Below are 22,951 nucleotides of genomic sequence, written 5' to 3'. Positions count from 1 at the left end.
GAACATCCACTTAAGAACTTTTGATTGTGATCATTTCTTCAGTTGATAGTTCCTTTTAATAGCAATTTCTACACATTGTGTGTGTGTGTGTGTGTGTTTAGATTTGGGAGCAGTTGTGGATCTCTAAGTCTGGACATGAGGGTGCCCGTCTTTACATAAGAAGCACTGAGATCACAGAGATATTTCTGGAGCTGTAACCTACAATCACCCTAGACATTATCACCACAGGGGCTCCCCCCGCCTCCCCCCATACCTTCTGCTGTAGTAGATGCAACTGTATTCTCTTTGGGCTTCATGTTATTTGTTCAGACTTCTGTCATCCTCAGAAAGGGTTAATGATGACTAGAGTTTTTCTTGGGAAATCTTCCCTAGAATACAACTATATTAATGTTGAGTAGTGAGATGCTCAGTTGAAAGTACTGTGTCATGTAGCTAGTATTCCACTCGTCACCACCACGGCACTGCTGGGAGAGTGCTTTGCTCACTACCATTATGGCCACAAGTGATAGAGATAGGGAATAGGACGGTGACAGGGACACGTAGCACAACCCAGGATTCCCACGTGGCAGTAATAGTAGTAGGAGACACGTACACAGGATGGAAACCACAGCAGTGAGTGGGAGGCAGCTGGCCTAAGAGACAGAGATATGGAGGTCATTCATTGACACACTTCATTTTCCCACTACTGTGCCCCCCACACCCTCACCTACCACAGTACGGTAGGCTCTGGGGGGCACAGGTAAGTGTATAATGTTTTCTTTAATTTTCTCATATGGAGCAAAGAAGCACTTACGTAAGTGCAGTATAGTGTTAAAAGCACTACACCAGACATAGTAAAAAAAAGTGCTGCAGGAACAAGAGGAGAGAGAGAGAGACTGAGAGAGTCAGACAGGAGTTCCCAGGTACGTGTGAACTGGGCTTAAATAATTGGTGTCAGTTTTCTAGGCAGGGAATTGGGAAGGGGTTCTAGATGAAGGGTCCTGGGTGTGTAGAGACTTAAAGGCACAAAGCAACATGCATCTTCAGAGGGTGACATGGTGGGGAGGATAGCAGAAGATTAAGCTATACACGGTGTGTCGGGGGGAGGAGTTAAAAGTATAGAGACTGGAAAATAGGGTTTGGGGGCTTACAGTGAACAATTTAATATGTAAAGCTAAGAAATAATATACTGAATCTTCTGTGTACTGGAGAACTACTAAATTTTTTAAGCAAGGGAACTATACCATTAGACTCATTTTATAGAAAATTAACCCTATAGTGTGAGTATGCCTTAGAGGCACCACCACTGAATATTGTTACTGAAGATTGTTTTTCCACGTAAAGTGAGAAATACCGTGATTTAGAAGATCGCTGATGTTAATTCACAATTTTACCTGGCTAAAAAGTGGTCTTGGTTTTAAGGTAACATACTGTTTACCTGTAGCCTTAATTATAAATGTGATTACATAATGCTGCTCTCTTGTCTTTTTTGTTTCCAATGATGCCGTTCTTAGGAATCTGCAGCCAGATGCCCCAGACACCGTTACAGTGGTTCCCCCTTATCCTGAGGGTAATGGAAGGTGTACACCAGACACTGGAAGAACATGGAAGTAAGAAGGCAGACAAATTTAGCGTCTTCATGATGCATTTTGCTTTTTAGTATAGCGTAAAGTTTAAAGTAGAGAGAAAATTTGGGAAATACATAATGACGGAATAAAAATGTAACAATTACACAGTTTACCTTCCAACCCCCACCAATTGTTAATATTTTAGTGTATGAAATAAAAATGACATTCTTCTGAAGTGATAACTTCAGGATTTCTAAATGTGTTTAGTTATCAGTGTTCTCTGTCACTGACAAAAGTTCATGAGCTTTGCTTTGTGCTCAATAAATTGTACGAAGCAGTGTTTTGTCACTAGCTTTCAGTGTTGGTTGTTGAAATCTGCTGGTCGTGTTACTTGATAGCACATTTCTCTGCTGATGAAGTGCTTTTTGGCATTGGAAATCTCTCTGTGCTTTCATTTGCTATTAATATGTTAAGAAATCAGTTTATAGTGGTTTTACAATTCTTTGTAGTATTGTTTAAAGGCTTCGGTGCATACCTCTAAATATTTTTTTTTGCTTAAAAATATACGTGCTGATGGCTCAAAGAAAGCAAGTATGGATGACATCTTTTGGCAAAAGATTAGTGGTCTAGAAAAATGATGTTATTGCTAAAGTGGAGTTTGGAGATAATACATGGATTTAATTTGCATGTTTTTCTAAGTCCCTATTGGGGCAGTTAATTGAGAACTGAGTGTATCTTTGATTTCTCCCTATGTTTGCCTTTTCTTTGAATCACAGAAGACATTCAGTGTCTGTTGAATGAGAAGAAATGAATGATTGAAACCAGCTAATCTAGCTGCCCGGATTAGATGGACGTCCTCCGTGTTGTCAGTTCTCATTTAGAGTCAGAGATGATAGAATCCTCTTGTGTCTCTCTCCATGACCTGTGCTGGAAAACTGAAGCTGCTTTTCCAGTTTCTCGCTCTTGCCCCTTGTCCCTTGTCCTTTTGTGGCCAACCCAGTATTACTACTTTTACTCCCTTGTTTTTGTTGACAACAACTTAGCTTCCATAGAGACCAAGGCCCTAGCTGGCTGAGTTTGGCTAAATGTGGATTTGGAGAGTTTTCATGTGCTTTTGTGTGTAGATAATTCAAAGTTTAAGGAAGTCAGTATTTCTCCTACTACAGAGCAGAAGTTCAGGGTAAGTGATAGCTTGCCATGTGTAAACAGGCGTAAGAAATATGTGTTGCCTTTTCCTTTCTCAGTGGTGAGAGGACTGGCCAGAAATGTCCAAGTGTACAATCCACCGAACAGCGGGGACGTTGGCTGGACCCTGCCCCTGGCCGGTGCAGCAGCGCCGCGTGTGTGCGCTCCCCTGGCTGGCATGAGGCCCCCGGAACCTGTAAGTACTGTTGTCAGCTCAGAGCTGGCAGAAGAATTCCATAGATTTTACGGCGCCTCCTGCTGTGGTTGCTGGCGCAGGGCAGTAGATGAGTTGGTGTGGCCCTGGGTCACATGCACAGTCATTTCCTGATGAACTTAGTCTCATGTTTGTGTCGTGCTTGGCAGCCTATGAGAACGCAGGCCACAAACATGCCTGCGTACAGTGCTTAAGTGATTGCTTTTGATGAGTTAAATCGTAAGGGTATCAACTGTAGGGTTAGTAAGCAAAAATGGATTTGGGGAAAATGCAAATTAGCTATATATGAGTTAAAAAACCCCAGTAGTAAATGCAAATCATTCATAGACCCTGTCAATATGGGCTTTCATTGTAACAGACACGTCTTTGTTAGGAACCTACCTGAAAGTTTGCCTTCATTGGCTCGTAACAGATTGCCAATCTGTCTTAGTACTATTCCATTTTCTAAGTAGATTAATAATACAGAGAACAGAAATTACTAATTTGAGTAAGAAGAATATCAGAACATCTGAGAGAAAGTAAACTTACAAGACTTTACAAAAAGAAGCAGGGACCATGAACAAAGATAAACACAACTTGAGCCTGTCCGAATGTTGACTTGCATCCTGTGTGTGGCAGGACGTGTTCAGACAACACTGCTCTCTTATCCATTACCTGGAGTAGCTGTTTTAATAGAGAGATCTCTCCCCGAGAAGTGTATCTTAGGTGTACATGTCTCTAACATTTGGGATGCTTTGGGGTCACTATCATAAGCCCTGGATGTTGTATGTGAGAACCTTCCCCAGGAACCTAAATGGGAGGTTGTTGAAGTAGCTAAGGGTCAAGTGTGAGCTCACATTTAATGGAGAGGGAATTTATGAGAGTAAATTACATCCAGTGCTGTGGCCTGGGCAGATCTCATGAGGTAGCGCAGAGGTTGACTTCTGCTGTGTCTGGGCTCAGCCCTTTACTATAAACGTTATAATGCTGACTAATAAAAGACTCGGTAAGCATTTGGATTGTCATCAGACAGAATTTGTCAGGTCATCCCCTCTAGATTGTGGTGCCAGGAAACACCCACACGGGGCACTTGGAGCAGCTGATTCCAGACACACCCTATTCCGGGGACATCATTGCCCTCCACTCAGATGGAAGGGGAATCCCAGCCCCGCCCAGGGCCAAACACATGAGGCTGAAATCCTTTCCACCCAGTTCCCTTGTGACTCAGTGAGGAAGGCTGGACAGGTGGGTGGTGAGGGGGGTGCTGAAAACTGCGTCCACCTTGCGCAGGTGAGGGAAGGGCTCACACCCACTTCTGCCCGGGTTCTCCACGTTGACATTCAGGCTGAAGGCCCTCTGGGCTGAGTGAGTGTCACTGGGCCATTTTCTCATCTGGGACCTTTGTTAAGGAGGTTCCTTCCCGTCGCCTGCCCTGCAGTGGGTCTTCTCACCAACTGGGCACTTTTGAAATGGGAGGGCTTGGCCTCTCTGTTTCATTCAACAGGAATTGGTCAGAATAGTTGAAATCCCTTTCTCTCCCAGTCTGTACATTTAGGTTCCAACCTAGTCTCTGTCCCTAAAAGATCAGCATGTAACCATAGGTCTGAATGGAGCACTTTTTTTTTTAACATTTTTTTTATTGACTTATAGTCAGTTTACAATGTTGTGTCAATTTCCAGTGTTGAGCACAATTTTTCAGTTATACATGAACATACATATATTCATTGTCACATTTTTTTTCCTTGTGAGCTACCATAAGACCTTGTATGTATGTATTTCCCTGTGCTATACAGTATAATCTTGTTTATCTATTCTACATGTGCCTGTCAGTATCTACAAATTTTGAACTCCCAGTCTGTCCTTTCCTACCCCCACCCGCTTGGCAACCACAAGTTTGTATTCTATGTCTATGAGTTACTGTTTTGTATTTATATTTTGGGTTTTTTTTTTTAGATTCCATATGTGAGTGATCTCATATGGTATTTTCCTTTCTCTTTCTGGCTTACTTCCCCAGGAGAGAGAGGGCAAGACCAGGAGAAGGCAGGCCCAGGTGTGGGCAGGCCAGGAGAAGGCAGGCCCAGGTGTGGGCAGGCCAGGAGAGGGCAGGTCCAGGAGAGGGCAGGCCAGGTGAGTGGAGGCCAAGGAGATAGTGGGCAGGACCAGGAGAGGGCTGGCCCAGGTGAGGGCAGGCCCAGAAGAGGGCAGTCCTAGTGGTGGGCAGACAAACCCGAGGGCAGACCCACGTGAGGGCAGACTGAGGAGAGGGCAGGCCCAGGAGAGGGAAGCCCCAGGAGATAGTGGGCAGGTCCAGGCAAGGGCAGGCCCAGGACCGTGCAGGCCCAGGTGAGAGCAGGCACAGGAGAGGGCAGTTCAGAGAGGGCAGGACCAGATGAGGGCAGGCAAAGGACAGGGCAGGCCCAGGTGAGGGGAAGCCCAGGAGATAGTGGGAAGGACCAGGAGCAAGCAGGCCAAGGAAAGGGCAGGCCCGGGAGAGGGCAGGACCAGCTTAGGGCAGGACCAGCTTAGGGCAGGAACAGGAGAGGCTAAGCACAGGTGGGGGCAAGCCCAGGAGAAGGCTGGTCCAAGTGAGGGTAGGTCCATGAGAGGGCAGGCCCAGGAGAGGGCAGGAACAGGAGAGGGCCCAAGTGACAGCATGTCCAGGTAAGGTCAGACCCAGGTCATGGCAGGCCTAGGAGAGGGCAGGTCCAGGAGAGGGTACGATCAGGAAAGGTCAGGCCCAGGGGAGGGCCGGCCCAGGAGAAGTCCTATTAAACTTCCAAGAGATGACGTTGAGAGGCAATGGGTATTTGAGTCTGGAATACAGGAGGGAGGTCTGGATTGGAAATAGCAGTTTGGAAGTTACCAACTTGTAGATAATACATAAAGCCCTAAGGCTGATGTGGGCGGCAGCAGAAAGTAGTAGAGGCCAGAAGACTGAGCCTCAGGGGTGCTGTGTGTCAGCATTCAGGAGCTGGGACTGAGAAGACCAGCCAGGGCCGTGGGAGGAAACCAGAGTAGCCTGAGACCCAGGAAGCCCCGTGAAGAAAGGGCTTCAGGAAGTTGGGGAGAGCAGCGGTGGGAAGTGTGGCTGCTGGGCCGTGAGAGGAGAGGACTGAGAGCTCCTCGTGGAGTCAGCACCTGGTGGGTGGTGGGTGACCCTGTCGTGAGCAGTTGCAGTGAGTGGACACACTTGGCTTGGGTGGAAAATGAGAGGAATCAGAGGCAGCGAATGGGAACAGCTCCTTTGCAGGGGCAGGAGGCATGTGTGCTGGAGAAGAGAGAAATGGGGCCGCAGCTGGAGGGTGAACGCATTTTTTTTAATAAGATGAGGGCAATAACAGTGTATGCTAATAGAAAAGATAGATTAAATGGGGAAGTTTGTAACACCACATTCCCTTAGGTCAGGGGAGTTGCAGGTGAGGGCAGGTGGGGGGCACAGAAATGCCCCTGAGAGTCAGCTTCAAAACACTTGCCAGGTCCAGTCCACTCAAGACCAGCTCCCAGGAGTGTCAGCCACTTAGGAACTCTACCGCCCCCTGCAGTTTTGATCGTGGCAGGGCCAGAAGCCATAATTAGCCAGCTGAGGGAGGAAGGATGGAGTTAGGCAGGAAGCAGAGGCCTGCCCTGCCTTCCCCCCCTCCTGCAAGTGCTCAGCCAGCAGCGTGGCCTCGCTGAGTAACTGACGTAGTGTTTTCATAGTTACGTGGTTAAAAAGTTCTCAAATGTTATGCCATGCTCCCACATAAATCTTGGATTGATCGAAGATTTAATTGGTGGAAATAAAAGCAAAAAATAAAGTGAAGAAAGCATGTAAACATAAGGCTGAGCCACAGAGCAGGGTCAGCAGACATGCGGAAACACATTTTCATTTCATCTGGAGAGCGTGTATTGGTTTCTCAAGTTTGTACTTAATGATACATATTGCCACAATCTCTGAAACCAGGAAAACAGCTTTCTGCTGTTTGCATCTGCTAAATTCCCTGGAGACTGGCTGGGGCCCAGAGGGATGGGGAAAGGAATAAACTGAGGGATAAGGAGATACAGAGACTTTTGGTGGGGAGCTCTCTGGGGGACTAGGCCTTCAGCATGCTGTGTTTCCACCCCACTCTAACCATAGTCGCATACAAACATGACTTTCTCAGGGGCAAGCCTAACTTCTGGAAATGTCCCAAAACACTCAACCACCTAGCACCAACATTTGAAAGGAATCCAAAATGGCCCACAAGCAATTGCAGAGATTTGAAATGCCTTAGGCTCCCAAGTGCGCACCAGGCACACTGGGCCTCCAGGTCTCTGTGCGCACTCACAGGGACACTGGCTCTGGAGGGACAGTTGAGGGACAGTTGAGGGTCAGTGCTGTTGCTAGGCTACGACTGTTCCGGACCAAACATTCCGAGCCGTTGAGCTTTGCAGCCAAGGTGTGGCAGCGAGACTTCTGTGGCTCTTCTATAGCGCCGGCGCTGAGATCGGGAGGCGGCAAGAGGCCAAGAGGGAAGTGAGCGGTGTCGGAAGGCGATAAGCCAGATGAAGAAGAGACTCACTGAGTTCGCGAGCTGCGTGGGCTTCAGCATCCATCAGAGAGAGCGCAGGAATCGTGAGAACCCCGTGCCTGGGTATCACGTCCGTAAGCGCGAACTAACTCCGTTCCACAAAGCCGCATATTTTGGTCATCTGGACACAGTGGAGGTGTTGCTGTTATGCAACGAAAATGTCGTAGACGGCAGAGACAGGAAGAACAGGTAACAGCGGCGGGACGGGGCGGGGCAGGCCTGGGAGGAGCTGCCAACTATGGTTTTAAGACATGAATTTTAAATTGCCTTCCCATGTCAGAGATGTTGAAGAGTGAGAAAATGAGCATGTTAGAATCATTGAAGTACAGTGTTCTCTCTCATCCTTGCAGCAGCAAAGTAGATACATTATCATTTTATTTAATTGAAATGTTGTTTTTGTAAAATAGTAACGGTAACAATTATAACATTATCTAACAATTATTGAGCTGTTATTTTGTGCAAGGAACTGCCAGACACTTTGCATAGCTTTTCATTTAAGCATCACAGCGGCGTCCTGTAAGATAACTACTACTTCATGCCCATTTTGTTGATGAGGAAATTGAGGCACAGACAGGCTAAGTGAGAGCTAATAAGGGACAGTGTTAAAGTAGAAGTCAGACCCAAGGTGAGCTGAATCTCAATGGCATGCCCTTTATATTCAAACAGGTAGTTCTTCCATTAATGTGGTGAGTAATAAGAGCTAATAAATATTGTTCTTTCCCCGTAGAAAGAACTAAGATAAGAAGACTAAATGTTAGTTTTAAAGGGGTAGGAATAGCATGCTGTTGAATGTTTACAATTACGTGAGTAATTGTATCTTTGAACTAGTACGCTCTAATTTCCTAAAAAGTCCTCATGTTCGCAGGACTGCCCTACACTTGGCCTGCACCACCGGCCAGTCATCAGTGGTGAGTCTCCTCATACATTGGGATTGTAATCTGAATGCTCGTGACAAGGAAGGCAAGACAGCTCTCATCAAGGTGTGTAGCAGCCAACCATGTCCACGTGAGATGGATTCGATGTAATTACTTAGAATAAAAATGAATTTATCTGTTTTAAATATAACGAACTAATGGAACTTGAGGAATGTTAACTTGGAATGCCTAGCACTTACAGTCTGTTTCTTGGCGTGATACCAACAGGCTGTACAATGCCAGAAAGAAGTATGTGTCACTGTCCTGCTGGAATACAGAGCTGACCCAAATCTTGAGGACAACTGTCAAAACACTGCTCTGCATTACGCCGTCTTGGCTGGAGATACATCAATTGCAGCAAAGCTGCTCCGCTATAATGCAAATATTGAGGCGACAGACAAGGTATAGCTCAACTGACTTTATTTACAAGATATTTGAAATACAGGGTCTTTTCTAGCTACAGGTGTTTTATTTATAGTAATATGTATACTGAATACAATACATCAAGCCCTGTTATCATGGAAACAACTCCAAAGCCAAGGCCAGGGGCTAGAGGTAGTGCCCACGGAAAGGGCAGAGCTCTGTCTCCCAGCCGCACTTCTACCCCAGAAGGAACAGCGTCCCATTAGGAAGTGCCTGGGAGTGGGTGGTAGGCTCAGCGCCTAAAGAAGATGAAGGCTTGCGGGGAGTGAAGTGATGACAAGGTCTGGCTGCCTGCCTGGGGGTGGGTGGGAGGAGGAAGGAACCCAGTACCCAGCAGGGGGAGCTGGGTGACTTCACCTGGGCAGGGGAGGCAGCAAGCCACAGGCCCTGAGCACCCCAGGATCCCAGGTTCTAGAATCTGGGCAAGTGAGGTCAGGTCATGTTTGACAGCCAGCCAGCAGGGGCATTCGCTTGTGCTGGTGGCCACATGGCCCTCCACGTACACCTTCATCTTGGGGTCTTCCGTGCTCAGCCGGGTGCAGCTCCCCTGCAGGGCTGTGGCTGTAGGTGGGGAGCAAGTGATGGCGCAGCTGGTCCTCCTGCTTTTTCTCCTGGCTCTCCCCTGAAGATTTGGATTGAATAAAGGTACTCAGGTCTAGACACAGTATTTAGAAATACTTCCCTGAGATTCTGATACAACCCTTGGTTAAGGACTATTGAATGGATACATGTAATACATGTAAATTCACAGATCTCAAAAATAAGACATCTCTGGAAGGGCGGGAGTTTGATAGATGCTGCTGCTTTCAGTGCTCTCCTTTCCAGCCGTGTTAGCCTGACTTATCCGTCTCTTCCTCTGTGATTGAGGAGTTTATTGGCAATATTACTGGCAGTATCTATTGCCTTGAAGAATAGCTCCTTTTCCCTTCTAACCACTGATCATTCAGTGGCACTCAGACAGTCTTAGAAACTTGGTTGTGGTGAGTGATTCAGTAAGTAGAGTCGGACCCTTTAAAGATTTTGCACCTTTTGTTCCCGTCCAGGTCATTAGGTCAGTAGGGTTTTTTTTTTTTTTTTTTTTAACATTTTTTATTGATTTATGATCATTTTACGATGTTGTGTCAAATTCCAGTGTTCAGCACAATTTTTCAGTCATTCATGGACATGTACACACTCACTGTCACATTTTTTTCCCTGTGAGTTATCATAACATTTTGTGTATATTTCCCTGTGCTATACAGTGTAATCTTGTTTATCTATTCTACAATTTTGAAATCCTAGTCTATCCCTTCCCACCCTCCACCCCCCTGGCAACCACAAGTCTGTATTCTCTGTCTATGAGTCTATTTCTGTCCTGTATTTACGCTTTGTTTTTGTTTTTGTTTGTTTTTGTTTTTGTTTTTTAGATTCCACATATGAGCGATCTCATGGTATTTTTCTTTCTCTTTCTGGCTTACTTCACTTAGAATGACATTCTCCAGGAGCATCCAAGTTGCTGTAAATGGCATTATGTTGTTGGTTTTTATGGCTGAGTAGTATTCCATTGTATAAATATACCACATCTTCTTTATCCAGTCACCTGTTGATGGACATTTAGGCTGTTTCCATGTCTTGGCTATTGTAAATAGTGCTGCTATGAACATTGGGGTGCAGGTGTCATCCTGAAGTAGGGTTCCTTCTGGATACAAGCCCAGGAGTGGGATTCCTGGGTCATATGGTAAGTCTATTCCTAGTCTTTTGAGGAATCTCCACACTGTTTTCCATAGTGGCTGCACCAAACTGCATTCCCACCAGCAGTGTAGGAGGGTTCCCCTTTCTCCACAGCCTCTCCAGCATTTGTCATTTGTGGATTTTTGAATGACGGCCATTCTGACTGGTGTGAGGTGATACCTCATTGTAGTTTTGATTGGCATTTCTCTGATAATTAGTGATATTGAGCATTTTTTCATGTGCCTTTTGATCATTTGTATGTCTTCCTTGGAGAATTGCTTGCTTAGGTCTTCTGCCCATTTTTGGATTGGGTTGTTTATTTTTTTCTTATTGAGTTGTATGAGCTGCTTATATATTCTGGAGATCAAGCCTTTGTCGGTTTCATTGGCAAAAATTTTCTCCCATTCCATAGGTTGTCTTCTTGTTTTACTTCTGGTTTCCTTTGCTGTGCAGAAGCTTGTAAGTTTCATTAGGTCCCATTTGTTTATTCTTGCTTTTGTTTCTTCTAGGAGAAAATTTTTGAAATGTATGTCAGATAATGTTTTGCCTATGTTTTCCTCTAGGAGGTTTCTTGTATCTTGTCTTATGTTTAAGTCTTTGATCCATTTTGAGTTGATTTTTGTATATGGTGTAAGGGAGTGTTCTAGCTTCATTGTTTTACATGCTGCTGTCCAGTTTTCCCAACACCATTTACTGAAGAGACTGTCTTTATTCCATTGTATATTCTTGCCTCCTTTGTCGAAGATTAGTTGACCAAAAGCCTGTGGGTTCATTTCTGGGCTCTCTATTCTGTTCCATTGGTCTGTATGTCTGTTTTGGTACCAATACCTTGCTGTCTTGATGACTGTAGCTCTATAGTATTGTCTGAAGTCTGGGAGAGTTATTTCTCCAGCCTCTTTCTTTCTCTTCAGTAATGCTTTGGCAATTCTAGGTCTTTGATGGTTCCATATAAATTTTCTTATGATTTGTTCTAGTCCTGTGAAATATGTCCTGGGTAATTGGATAGGGATTGCATTAAATCTGTAGATTGCCTTGGGCAGTGTGACCATTTTAACAATATTGATTCTTCCAATCCAAGAGCATGGAATATCTTTCCATTTTTTAAAGTCTTCTTTAATTTCCTTCATCAATGGTTTATAGTTTTCTGTGTATAATTCTTTCACCTCCTTGGTTAGATTTATTCCCAGATATTTTATTACTTTGGGTGCTATTTTAAAGGGGATTGTTTCTTTACTTTGTTTTTCTGTTGATTCATCATTAGTGTAAAGAAATGCAACTGATTTTTGAACGTTAATTTTGTAACCTACCTTGCTGAATTCTTCAATCAGCTCTAGTAGCTTCTGTGTGGACCTTTTAGGGTTTTCTATATATAGTAACATGTTGTCAGCATATAGTGACACTTTTACCTCTTCTTTTCCAATTTGGATCCCTTTTATTTCTTTCTCTTGCCTGATTGCTGTGGCTAGGACTTCCAGGACTATGTTGAATAGGAGTGGTGATAGTGGGCATCCTTGTCTTGTCCCAGGTTTTAGTGGGAAGCTTTTGAGTTTTTCACCGTTGAGTACTATGCTGGCTGTAGGTTTGTCATATATAGCTTTTATTATTTTGAGATATGTTCCCTCTATACCCACTTTGGCGAGAATTTTTATCATAAATGTTGAATTTTATCAAATGCTTTTTCTGCATCGATTGAGATGATCATGTGGTTTTTGTCCTTTCTCTTGTTGATGTGATGTATTACATTGATTGACTTGCGTATGTTGAACCAGCCTTGTGTCCCTGGGATGAGCCCCACTTGGTCATGATGTATAATCTTTTTTATGTGTTGTTGGATTCTATTTGCTGAAATTTTGGTGAGGATTTTGGCGTCTACGTTCATCAGTGATATTGGCCTATAATTCTCTTTTTTTGTAGTGTCTTTGCCTGGTTTTGGTATCAGGGTGATGGTGGCTTCACAGAATGAGTTTGGGAGTATTCCCTCCTTTTCAATCGTCTGGAAGAGTTTGAGAAGGACTGGTATGAGTTCTTCTTTGTATGTTTGGTAGAATTCCCCAGTGAAGCCGTCTGGTCCTGGACTTTTATTTGTAGGGAGGTTTTTAATTGCTATTTCTATTTCCTTTCTAGTGATCGGATTGTTCAAGTGTTCAGATTCTTCTTGATTCAGTCTTGGTGGACAGTATGTTTCCAGAAACTTGTCCATCTCCTCTAGGTTATCCAGTTTGGTTCCATATAGTTTTTCATAATATTCTCGTATGATATTCTGTATTTCTATTTTGTTTGTTGTAATTTCTCCTTTCTTATTTTGCTAATTTGTGCTTTCTCTTTTCTTCTTTGTGAGTTTGGCCAGAGGTTTGTCGATTTTATTTACTTTTTCAAAAAACCAGCTTTTGGTTTGGTTGATTTTTTTCTATGGTCTTGTTAATCTCTATTGTATTTAATTCCTCTCTGATCTTTATTCCTTCTGCTGCTTTTTGGGGTTTTTTGTTCTTCTTTTTCTAATTCATTCAGGTGGTGGGTTAAATTGTTTATTTGAGATTGTTCTTTTTTGAGGAAGGCCTGTATCGCTATACAGTAGGGTTTTTCTGATTGCAGTAATAGGAAGTCATGAGCCTTCTTTTGGTTAAAGCTGTGTGACGGACTCTTGCAATATATCTATCTGTTAGATTCACTGAGCCCTAGCATAATCAAGATGACAGTGTTTTTTTAAATTAAAGTCTAATTGATTTACAGTGTTGTGATAGTTTCTGGTGTACAGCAGAGTGATTCAGTTATATATATATATTCTTATTCAGTTATATATATTCTTATTCAGTTATATATATATTCTTATTCATATATATATATATATTCATATTCTTTTCCATTATGGTTTATTACAGGATATTGAGTATAGTTCCCTGTAGTATATACAGTAGGACCTTGTTGTTCATCTATTTTATATACAGTAATTTGTATCTGCTAGTCCAAAACTGCTAATTTATTCCTCTCCCACCCCCTTTCCCCTTTGGTAATGATCAGTTTGTTTTCTATGTCTGTGAGTCTATTTCTGTTTTGTAAATAAGTTCACTTGTATCATATTTTAGAATCCACATATTAAGTGATATCCTATGGGATTTGTCTTTCACTGTCTGACTTACCTCACTCAGTATGATAATCTCTAGGTCCTTCCATGTTGCTGCAAATGGCATTATTTCATTCTTTTTTATGGCTGAGTCGTATTCCATTATATATAAGTATACCATGCAAGATGGCAGTTTTAAACATCAAGACCCATGACATTAGTAACAAATTGGAATTGTTTTAATAATTTAGTTTCGGCCATCTTATGAACTAATAATCCATTTGATTAACAATTGGGGAGAATTAGATACAGGTAGATTGTAGTTTTAGTAGGCATTGGAAAAATTCTTGTGAGTCTTAATCACAATTTTTATTACATGTTGGGGCCCAGTGTTTTTGTGTGTAAGACATATGATTCTAAAGAAAGGCAAGGTTTTACACACAAATACTTGATTTATACCCAACTGTTTGGAAACACAGCAAACATAAAAACACAAGTGGGCTATAGACTAAACATGGCCCTGGATATGTTCAGTTTGTCTCCACACATTGAGTCAACATTTAAAATATAGGAGACTTGTGCAGAAATCTACACTTCAGAACTTCTCCTAAAGAATCAAATCTGGTCCCCCTTGAGCCCAGGCTCCTATGTGGTCTGCTCTGCAGAGGTGGCCCCTTCTCGGTGGGGCGTGTGTTCTCCAGTTTGCTGTCCTCACTTGTGACCTTCACTTACTCGGGCCACCTATGTTGCCTCTGTAAGCATTTGAATTTACAATTCCTGTTTGTATATTTTGATAAATATTTCAAGATTTTAAAGACAGTCTATATTAATTTATAGTTTACTTCATATTTTGTAATAATCCCTTAAGAGTGGGATGGAATTTTTCACATTGGAATGTATAAGTTGGTTTAAGAAAAACTTTTTCTTTACATGCAAATAATCATATTCCCATTGGAATGTCTCCAAGCTTTATGAGATTAGTCATAGTTGTAATTGGATAGGTTATGCATGCTGCAGACAGTATGGTATCTTTCTCCTCAGCGTGGCTCCTTAAAAATGTAGTTGATTCAGCAGCTAAATGGTTCTCTCTGGAGCAGTGTTTAGAGTGTCAGGAGTAGTAGTTGAGCAGTAAGGTAACTAGAGAATGCCTGACACACGCTGCGATAGAAGCGAAGGTTCTTGGAACCAGCAAATGTCTGAAGTGAGTTTCAGAGAATGACTTCACAGGGAAACTTTCGAGGAGGTCAAGGAGGAACCTTTTAAAGAGAAGGGGCACAGAGGGGCGAGGAGGAAGGGGCTGCTTGTTATTTACTTTATAGTATATGTTTAAGTTCTTTAAGAGACTTAAGTTTTTAAATTCAGTTTTGAAATTTATATGTAATTTTACACATTGTCAACTGTTTTTACTGTTTTACAGTATAACTTCACACCACTTTTACTCGCCATCAGGGAGAACAAAGAAGAAATGGTCAAATTTTTGATAGAGAACGGGGCAAATGTACATGCAGTCGACAAGCTGCAAAGGTACAATAGTTTGTTCTCTCTCTCTCTTTTTTTTTTTAAATCTTAATGTTGTAGAGCAGTAACAGCCAATCAGAAAGATTAACTTAATAAGAAGAGGATTAACTTAAAATCAACACATCATCAGTTAGGTAGAAAAGCAATTATTCTGCCTGGTGTCACGAAGAACGGTATGCAGCAGGACTCACCTTCCTTTATGGTAGTGACTGCTGTCGTTTGCAACCTGCTTTTTTTGGTCATACGATCTTACAATAGTTCAGGGATTTCATTTTAGTTTTATTAGTGTGGACTCTAATTTTAATTTACCTTATAAGACAGTGTTGAATTTCTTCTTTCTTTATAACTTTTTTTAACCTCTTCTTGGTACTTTTTTTTTCTTAAAAGATGCATATTAAACAAAGAGGAGTTTGTTTTGTCTTTTGGATGACTCTGCTTTAAATTACTTTCTTTGAAGGATACTGATGTTATTAGGTTATCACTAAGTGAGTATCACTAAGAGAGTAACTATTACCAGATACTGTGGGCTCATCAGTTTTTATCCTTTTTCATTTCTAGTACATTTTGTTTTTATTTTTAATTGATAATGGTGGAAGGAAGAAAAATAGCTTTAAATATTGAATAAACATTCCCCTTAAAGAAGGCAAGTCATTGGTGGATGATAAAGAGGAAAGAGCTGGGCTTTAGAGTCAGATGAGGTTGAATTCCCAGCTCTCCTGCTGGTCAGGTGTGTTACCTGGGGGACATGACTTACCACCAACCAGTACGTTTCCTGTCACGTAAAGGAGGGTCGTCGTACATCCTTCAAGGGGGGTTGTGCCTAAGAAAGACCATACGTAGACTGTTCAGGTTAGTGCCGGGCACATGCTTCTCAGCGTGTTAACTGCAGCCGTGACTATTTTTGTTGCCGTTTTTATTCATATTACTCTTTTCAACCTGCAAACAGCTTCTCCTTACCTGACCTCTAGCTGATTTTAAAGTATTATATTTCAGACTAGGGAAGAAATGGGGAATCCTTTATTTAAATCTTTACCTACTTCAGATAAGTGACCTCAGCATCCTTTCTTGTCCATCAGAGGACTTTAAATTAGCCACTTCTACTGTGTGCTACCCAAGTAGGACAGGAGGCTTCTTTTTTGTCCCTCCATTTTGGCCTTGGAGGTAATGTGCAAAGATGAGCACTTGAGCATGTAAGTGGTCAGTTCTCCAGGGGTGGGCAGGATATTAACTTGGTAAAGTAGACCAAATTAACTGTTTAAGTTAAGCTGACTAAGTTCCTAAGGGTGAAGTTGTCTCTTTTATTTTAGATCAGCGCTCACGCTTGCTGTGTTTCATGACTCACCGGACATAGTCAAGCTGCTTCTTCAGAAGCATGTTAATGCCAGTTCTCGAGATTTACAGGGATGGTGTCCTGAACAATATGCTCGTTTGAACGGTTTTAAACAGTAAGTGTTTCCATTAAAGTGCCAGTTATCTCTAAACTGAGGTTGGAAGTGACCTAACTGTTAACTTGTTATGTGACAGGTAAGAGTTCCTAGTTGGGAGCAGGCACTTTGGGGATGGCAGTGAGACCCTGCACATCATCAGCTGGAAACCAGCAAAAGGCCAGACTAGTGAGATGGAGCAGTGGGCACAGGGTTCTTTATCTCAGGATTTGTAAGACATTTATCCTTAGGGTCCTGCTGTTCTCCATTTCATTCCAGTGTAACCCCTATGCATGGGGTACAAATAATGTCACATAGCTGATTTTTCTAACTAGTTGTTTGGGTCTTGAAATGTTTAGTAGAGCAGAAAATCCTGTATTTTCCTTTGGGGACTTTCTTCTATAATCTTCCTCTTGAATTTTCCAGGAACCTAAGGGATTCCCTAAGATCACAGTGACAGTCCTCTCCCACAAGGCATTGGGGCAGGGCGAGGGCACTCTAATCGTTCTCTTGTCTCCTTTGATTCTGTTGCTGCAGCGTTGGTACTAAAACTAGTTTTAACAGGATCTCCTTGGCAGCTGAGTCTGGAGTCTGGATGTTGCTCTCTAAAGACCTTTAATAAAACTTTAAAAGAAGAAAAGGAAAAAGAAACTGGTCCTGCAGTCGGGTCATTGACCTCTGCTCCCGGGATGCCTGTGCTGATCCAGTTTCCGTGGTCTTCATGGTGATCGACACGTAAACTTCAGCGTGACAGCTTGTTTAGTTCTCATACATATGCTTGTATGAGGTCATATATTTATAAGTAAATGTAGCTACAAATTATATAGTAGCTGAGGTGCCCTGAACTATAAACCATGAAGAACACCTAATCACCGTAATTTGTAACATTTTCTGAAAACTGCCACATTTAAATGTTACACCTAGGAAAGAAAACACACATTGGGTTTTATTTGGGATTCTCAAATAGTTCCAGCATTTAAGTTCAGGAAGAAATTATTCCATTCTTCCACTATTTCTCTGAGCATCTGGGGGATACATTATCTCATTAAATCTTCGTAATACTCTTGTGAGTATTAATAACTAACTGCCTGACAGTAAGATCCCAGTTTTATAAAGGAAGACTTTGAGCTGATGAGAAGCAACTTTTCCAGGAACAAATAGCTGTTGGTTATAGAGCTGGGACTTCTGAGTTCGAGATACCTTCCATATGTCAGGCTCGCTCTAGTTAACTTGCTGAGCTGTACTGCCCTCAGCTCATGACAACTTCACCTTTTTTTTCTTTTTTAGTTGTACATGCTAAATTTAAAAGTTTGTAGATTGTACAAATTTGAAGTATATGGGACAATTGAAGGTTTGCTATTACCTCTGATATTGTCTGAAATAAGCTAAGAATTTAATATATTTGGTAATTGTTTTTATATTAGTATTCAAGTAGTAATATTTATTCATCACTGTTTTTATACGTAGCATTTACCAACTGATTGTCGACTACAGAGACGGAAAGATACCAACTACTCCCCCTCAAAATAGCGACCTAGGACAGAGTTCTGGTAATAAGTTACTCTTGTTGGGCCTACCATAGATACGGAAGTAAGAGTGAGGAACTTTGGATAATGAAAGAGCAGTGAAAAAAGCCAGTGTGTAAATTTCATGTATGTTTTTATTTTTTTAATTAATTTTTTCTTCATGGCCTAGTATTCAGAATTACTTAAGAAGTTAATTGTAGGTAATTTAAAATCTGAGACAATATTGTCTGAAAAGGAAATTCATTTATTTAATCATGGCCCCTGAAATCCCATATTATATCTTTGTGTAAATAAGAAAAACAGGTTTTTAACTTTGTTGTACATTTCCCCTAACATTATAACAAGTTGGCCTTGTTACGGAACTGAATCTTTAGTTTTTACAGCAAATGGATTACATTGGGTAAATGAATGCTAGTTATTGCACAGTGATTAGCCTCACTAAAAAGTGATTGTCTTTAAAACTGGGAGCTCAGCAATACCTTCCTGGTGCTATAAACAAATGGCCAACAATTAGAACTGCACAGCTGGGCCAGTGTGCAGCATACTAACAAGAGATTGTTTTTTAAAGATATCTAGTGATAATGCAGAAGTCAGGAAAGCAGTGCCCTGTTGAGAAGCACTGGTTACTTTTCGCATCATTACACCAACAAGGTCTCACTCTCACCGATTGCATTCCTCAGAAGTGCAAACAGAATGCGACATGTTGCCTTCGTGAGAGTCAGATGTTTTCTTCTCTTTTTTGGGATACTTGTCATGAAACTATAATTTTGTTAGAACAAGATTTTCTGTTGCCATTAGTTAAAGGATTGTCATAATAATTACTCAAATAGCACAACTCAGGACTTAACAAATTGTAATAAAAGCACAGAAGTACTTCACATAAAAAAAAAAAAGACTGTGTTGCCTAGGTGTGACCCCTAGCGTGCTGTTCAGTCTGAACTGTATGAGGGCACCTTTAACTTGGTAGACCTTGATCAAGCAAAGAACTGTTGTAGGAAATACAAAGATGGAATAGACAGAGTTTTGGTCTTCAAGGTGCTCATAACACAACAGAGTTGTCCCTGGTTAAAATGTCTGTATGTTTTTTAAACAGGACTTCCAAAGAAAACATTCTTATCTGTTAATTGATCCACTTAACAGATGACTATCGAGTGTCTTTTAGGTACTAAGCACCACTCTGACATTACAGCGTGCAAACAGGTCAAAAGCACAGTTCCTGGCCTCTGGGAGCTTGTTACTGTCATCCTCATTTTTATGATTTGCTTTACTTTATTCTGTGCTTACTGTGTCCCAGAGCCCACGAGGACTTTGTAACTGTCTTTATGTATTTTTTATTGGTATTTAATATGTGCCAAATACTTTAAGTCCATGGTGAGGAAAGAAGTTTTTGAAAAGTGGGTAGGATGTCAGGTAAGCCATGCAGAACGAGTAGAAGTTTGCCAGGGAAGGAGGCAGAAGGGCAGTGTTTGGTGGGCGGAACATCTTTGAAGATTACATTTGGCAGAAAGGACAGCGGTGCAAAGGCTAAGATGTGCCAGTGAACTTTGCAGGATCTATGAGTTTCATGTTGTTGGTGCAGAAAGGATGCTGTAGGAATGGTTGGGAACGAGGTGACTACCTAGCTCAGGCACACTTCTGAAAGCCTTTCTAGTACTGTAGAGAGGAGGAGGTCTGCTGTAGACCTTGGGAAATTGTCAGAATGCTTTCAGCTGCAAATAATAATAAGAGACCTAAGTAACAGTGTCTACAGCAACAGGAGTCAGGATTGTTTAGAAGGTTCGGTGATGTCATCAGGATCCCAGACGCTGTCCCTCCTTCAGCTGTGAGGCTGCTGGTGTTTGACGTCGCCTTTCCTGGTCTGCTGATTAGCGGCAGCTCCAAGCATCATATTCTCGCATGGCAGTATCCGCAGGCGAGGAGGGCTGCTTCTCTCTGCATGTTTTCTGTTAACTAGGAAGAAAACAGAGAAGCTTCCGGTAGACTTCCCCTAGCATCTTATTGGCTGGGTTACATCACGTGCTCATTTCCTAAACCAGCCACTGGGGAAGGAGATGTAGTTACTGTGATGACTGTAGAACAATCATTTCTCTTTTTGCAGCTAAGGAGAGTTTACCTTCTTCGCGTACTGGAGCAGAGAATATCCAAGAAAAGTTGCAATTGTCCGGCAAGGATGACGAAGAAGAAATGGTTGTCGAGTTGGGAACCAGCAATGGCAGCTGCACAGATTCACCGAAGAATGTTGAGCAGAAGAGTAAGATTCGATTTGAGTCTTGGGGTTTCCTGTTATGACATAAAGCAGGGATGCACAAGCTTTTTCTATAAAGGGCCAGAGAGTCAACATTTTAGGCCATGTGGTGTCTGTCACATCTACTCATGTCTGCCATCGCAGTGTGAAAGCAGCCCTAGACCGTATGTGAGCATATAGGGATGAATGTGCCCAGATAACACGAGGCTGCCAAAGCCAAATGGCGGGGTGGGTTAGTCCCATGGGTGTCGTCCAGAAACACCACGCTGTGTGAGCTTGAAGTCAGTTGATGATGCTGATTCTACTAACGATTACCGTTTTTTGTGAGTCTCATAAAGTTTGGTTGGGATTTTGGTCCTTGTAAACAGTTCGCTTTAAGATAACAAATTTGGATAAACACCCTTTTTTTTTTTGATAAATATGAAGGAGGGGAAGTGTTTTTTATGCATTAATTACCTACCAGGAGTATACTCAATATTCACTGAAGTGTGTAGTCTCCAGGTGTGGTCCCAAAGGAATGCTTTTTAACAAAACATTGGTCTTACACTTTTAATACTCTGTATTTTTCTGTTGCTGATACAGAATCTGTTTTACTTTTTTCTTTAATAGCGGATTTAGTGGTTGAGTTTTCACCGAGGTTTGAAGACATCTCTGTCATCAGGTAGGATTTTATGGATTTTTCAAAATATGTTGACTAAGGGAACACAGAGAAAAGAAACAAGGCTTGTTGAGTGTCCTACTCTGGGTTAGACACCGTGCTGTGTACTTGACATTTGTTACCTCGTACAGTCACCACAACAGCTTTGCAGAGTAGCTGTGCTGTTACAGCTTACTATTAGTTAGTTAGGCAGCTGTGGTTTAAGGAGGTTGACTAGTTGACCCATGATTCCATGGTTAACAAGTAGTTGACCTGTGACTTAACCATCAGGCAGCCTGGCTCCCAAATCTGCTTTCTTATCCCTCAGCATAGACTTTTGTCACTTTTGTTTGTTTCAAGAAATGAACTCACTCATTTTTGATGTGTATTTTTTGCTCCAAAGTATTTCACCCAAACATGATGTTGATGATTCAAGGCCTCCATCAGATGGTGACTTAGATCTTGCTCCCAAGGTAAAGTGTTTTCTTGTGAAATTAATTTTTCTGCTCTGAATTTAGTTTTGCATAGTATTTACTCTTAAAATTTAGCAGTGGTCTGCCTATCATTGTTTTACATTTGTATTAGAAAGTTGGTCGGAGTAAACCATTTTATAAAAATATGACAGGTTGAATTTTTTTCTTTTTTTTACTTTGGTAAATACTGAAGATGAGGCTGAAGCAAAATGGACTAGAAAATAGATTGTGACAGGAAAACTGTACTGTGAAAAGATTTCCCACAACAGAGGAAGTGTGAAGCTTGGCCAAAGATAAGGATTCTTTGACTTTTAAACCACACTGACGGGACTTGTATAATACTCGTGCCTCAGGGACATCTTCAGTTCACACAGCTACTTACTGTGATCATCATGGCCTCTTCCTGGGGCCTTTCAGTTCCAAAACTATGTAGCATGTATCTTTTTTTTTTTCCCCTTGGACACTTTTTATTTTGGTATCAGAGAATTGTGAGGAAAGAGGTTTTTTTTTTTTTCCCCCTTTATTTCTGTCTCTGGTTCTGCATTAAGACTAATAGTTGAAATTATAGAAATTTAGAAATTAAAATTCTGTTTCTCAAAATCCATGTTATAAAGAGATTCCTCTGTGTTTTCTAAATTATCTCATTACGAGTATATTCAATATTCATCTAATTGAAGAGTACATGTTTTCCCTAAAATAACAGCCAGCTCTCAAAGTAGACTCCTAATAACAACCATATGATAAAACCTACTTCAGAATTCTTTTGTATTATAGTTTTGAAAAGTAGGTGCAGTCCTCGTGTCCCATTCTAAAACTTCAAGTTTCAGATATTTTGTAGTATAGTTATTTACGTACTCATTTTATAGCCCCTGCATCAGCATACACCGCTAGAGATTAGGGAACGTAATTGTGCATTTCCTGGAGCACCGAGAATAAGGTCTTAAATGTAAGAAGCATTTTATTATTTTTGAATGTGAATGCATGAAGAGACATGGAATTCTGCATCATGCTGCAGGTACTATAACATGCACACTCTGTCATAATGAAATCTATTTGATGGTACAGGTAATATAATATGCGTACTATGTCATAGTGAAATCTATTCAAATTCTAAAAATATGACTTAAATTTCTATTCCCTTTGTTTAGGCTGTAAAAGTTCAGTTGTTATGAGAGGAAGTATGTCATAAATGCCAAGGAAATAGATAAGAAGTATATGAGAAATAGGAAAAGGTTACAGTCTGTTTTTCAGTGTCCACCAACTGTGAGCTTAGAGTTTGAGATGAAAACTTTTTAACCTTCTTTTAGCCCTCTCTCATGTTCCATTCAATATATCTTTTCAAGCTGTATAATATCCTTAGAATCCTGACCACCAGTTCTTTCTCTAGGTGGAAAGCTGATGTGTTAGGAACTTTTAAAATCTGTTTTTCTCTCTCTCTAGTAATAATTTGCAGCGTTCAGGTAGGGAGAGATGACCATGTTCAACTGAGTGACTTAGAGTGACAAAATTTAACTCTTACTTATAGTGGTATTTACAAACAAAACA

General features: G+C 41.5%; 1 protein-coding gene and 1 long non-coding RNA gene across 9 annotated transcripts in view; one reads left to right on the top strand and one right to left on the bottom strand.

Moving 5' to 3' along the window:
* LOC116668142 (putative ankyrin repeat domain-containing protein 19) overlaps positions 1–21,699 on the top strand; it is a 36,780-nt gene extending 15,081 nt beyond the window's left edge. Inside the window, exons 3-14 of one of the 8 annotated variants that reach the window (XM_032494752.1) lie at positions 1,494–1,589; positions 2,792–2,928; positions 4,940–4,990; positions 7,378–7,664; positions 8,341–8,455; positions 8,618–8,791; positions 15,001–15,107; positions 16,409–16,546; positions 17,993–18,075; positions 20,150–20,302; positions 20,906–20,957; positions 21,337–21,699. In XM_032494752.1, the coding sequence (XP_032350643.1) occupies positions 7,450–7,664; positions 8,341–8,455; positions 8,618–8,791; positions 15,001–15,107; positions 16,409–16,546; positions 17,993–18,075; positions 20,150–20,302; positions 20,906–20,957; positions 21,337–21,445 (1,146 nt within the window). In that variant the 5' untranslated portion in view covers positions 1,494–1,589; positions 2,792–2,928; positions 4,940–4,990; positions 7,378–7,449 and the 3' untranslated portion in view covers positions 21,446–21,699. Of the gene's footprint in view, positions 1–1,493; positions 1,590–2,791; positions 2,929–4,878; positions 4,888–4,939; positions 5,053–5,636; positions 5,656–7,375; positions 7,665–8,340; positions 8,456–8,617; positions 8,792–15,000; positions 15,108–16,408; positions 16,547–17,992; positions 18,076–20,149; positions 20,303–20,905; positions 20,958–21,336 lie in introns of those variants that run through there. The other 7 variants (XM_032494750.1, XM_032494749.1, XM_032494753.1 and 4 more) reach the window with 7 other exon arrangements.
* The window catches only part of LOC116668145, a 14,078-nt gene continuing 11,409 nt past the window's right edge, over positions 20,283–22,951 (bottom strand). The window contains exon 3 of the long non-coding RNA XR_004325215.1: positions 20,283–20,367. This is a non-coding gene — a long non-coding RNA (uncharacterized LOC116668145). The remainder of the gene's footprint in view (positions 20,368–22,951) is intronic.

This window comes from Camelus ferus, chromosome 13 (genome assembly GCF_009834535.1).
Source record: "Camelus ferus isolate YT-003-E chromosome 13, BCGSAC_Cfer_1.0, whole genome shotgun sequence".
In the NCBI taxonomy this organism is placed as follows: domain Eukaryota; kingdom Metazoa; phylum Chordata; class Mammalia; order Artiodactyla; family Camelidae; genus Camelus; species Camelus ferus.
This window is presented reverse-complemented; position numbering and strand designations above follow the sequence as displayed.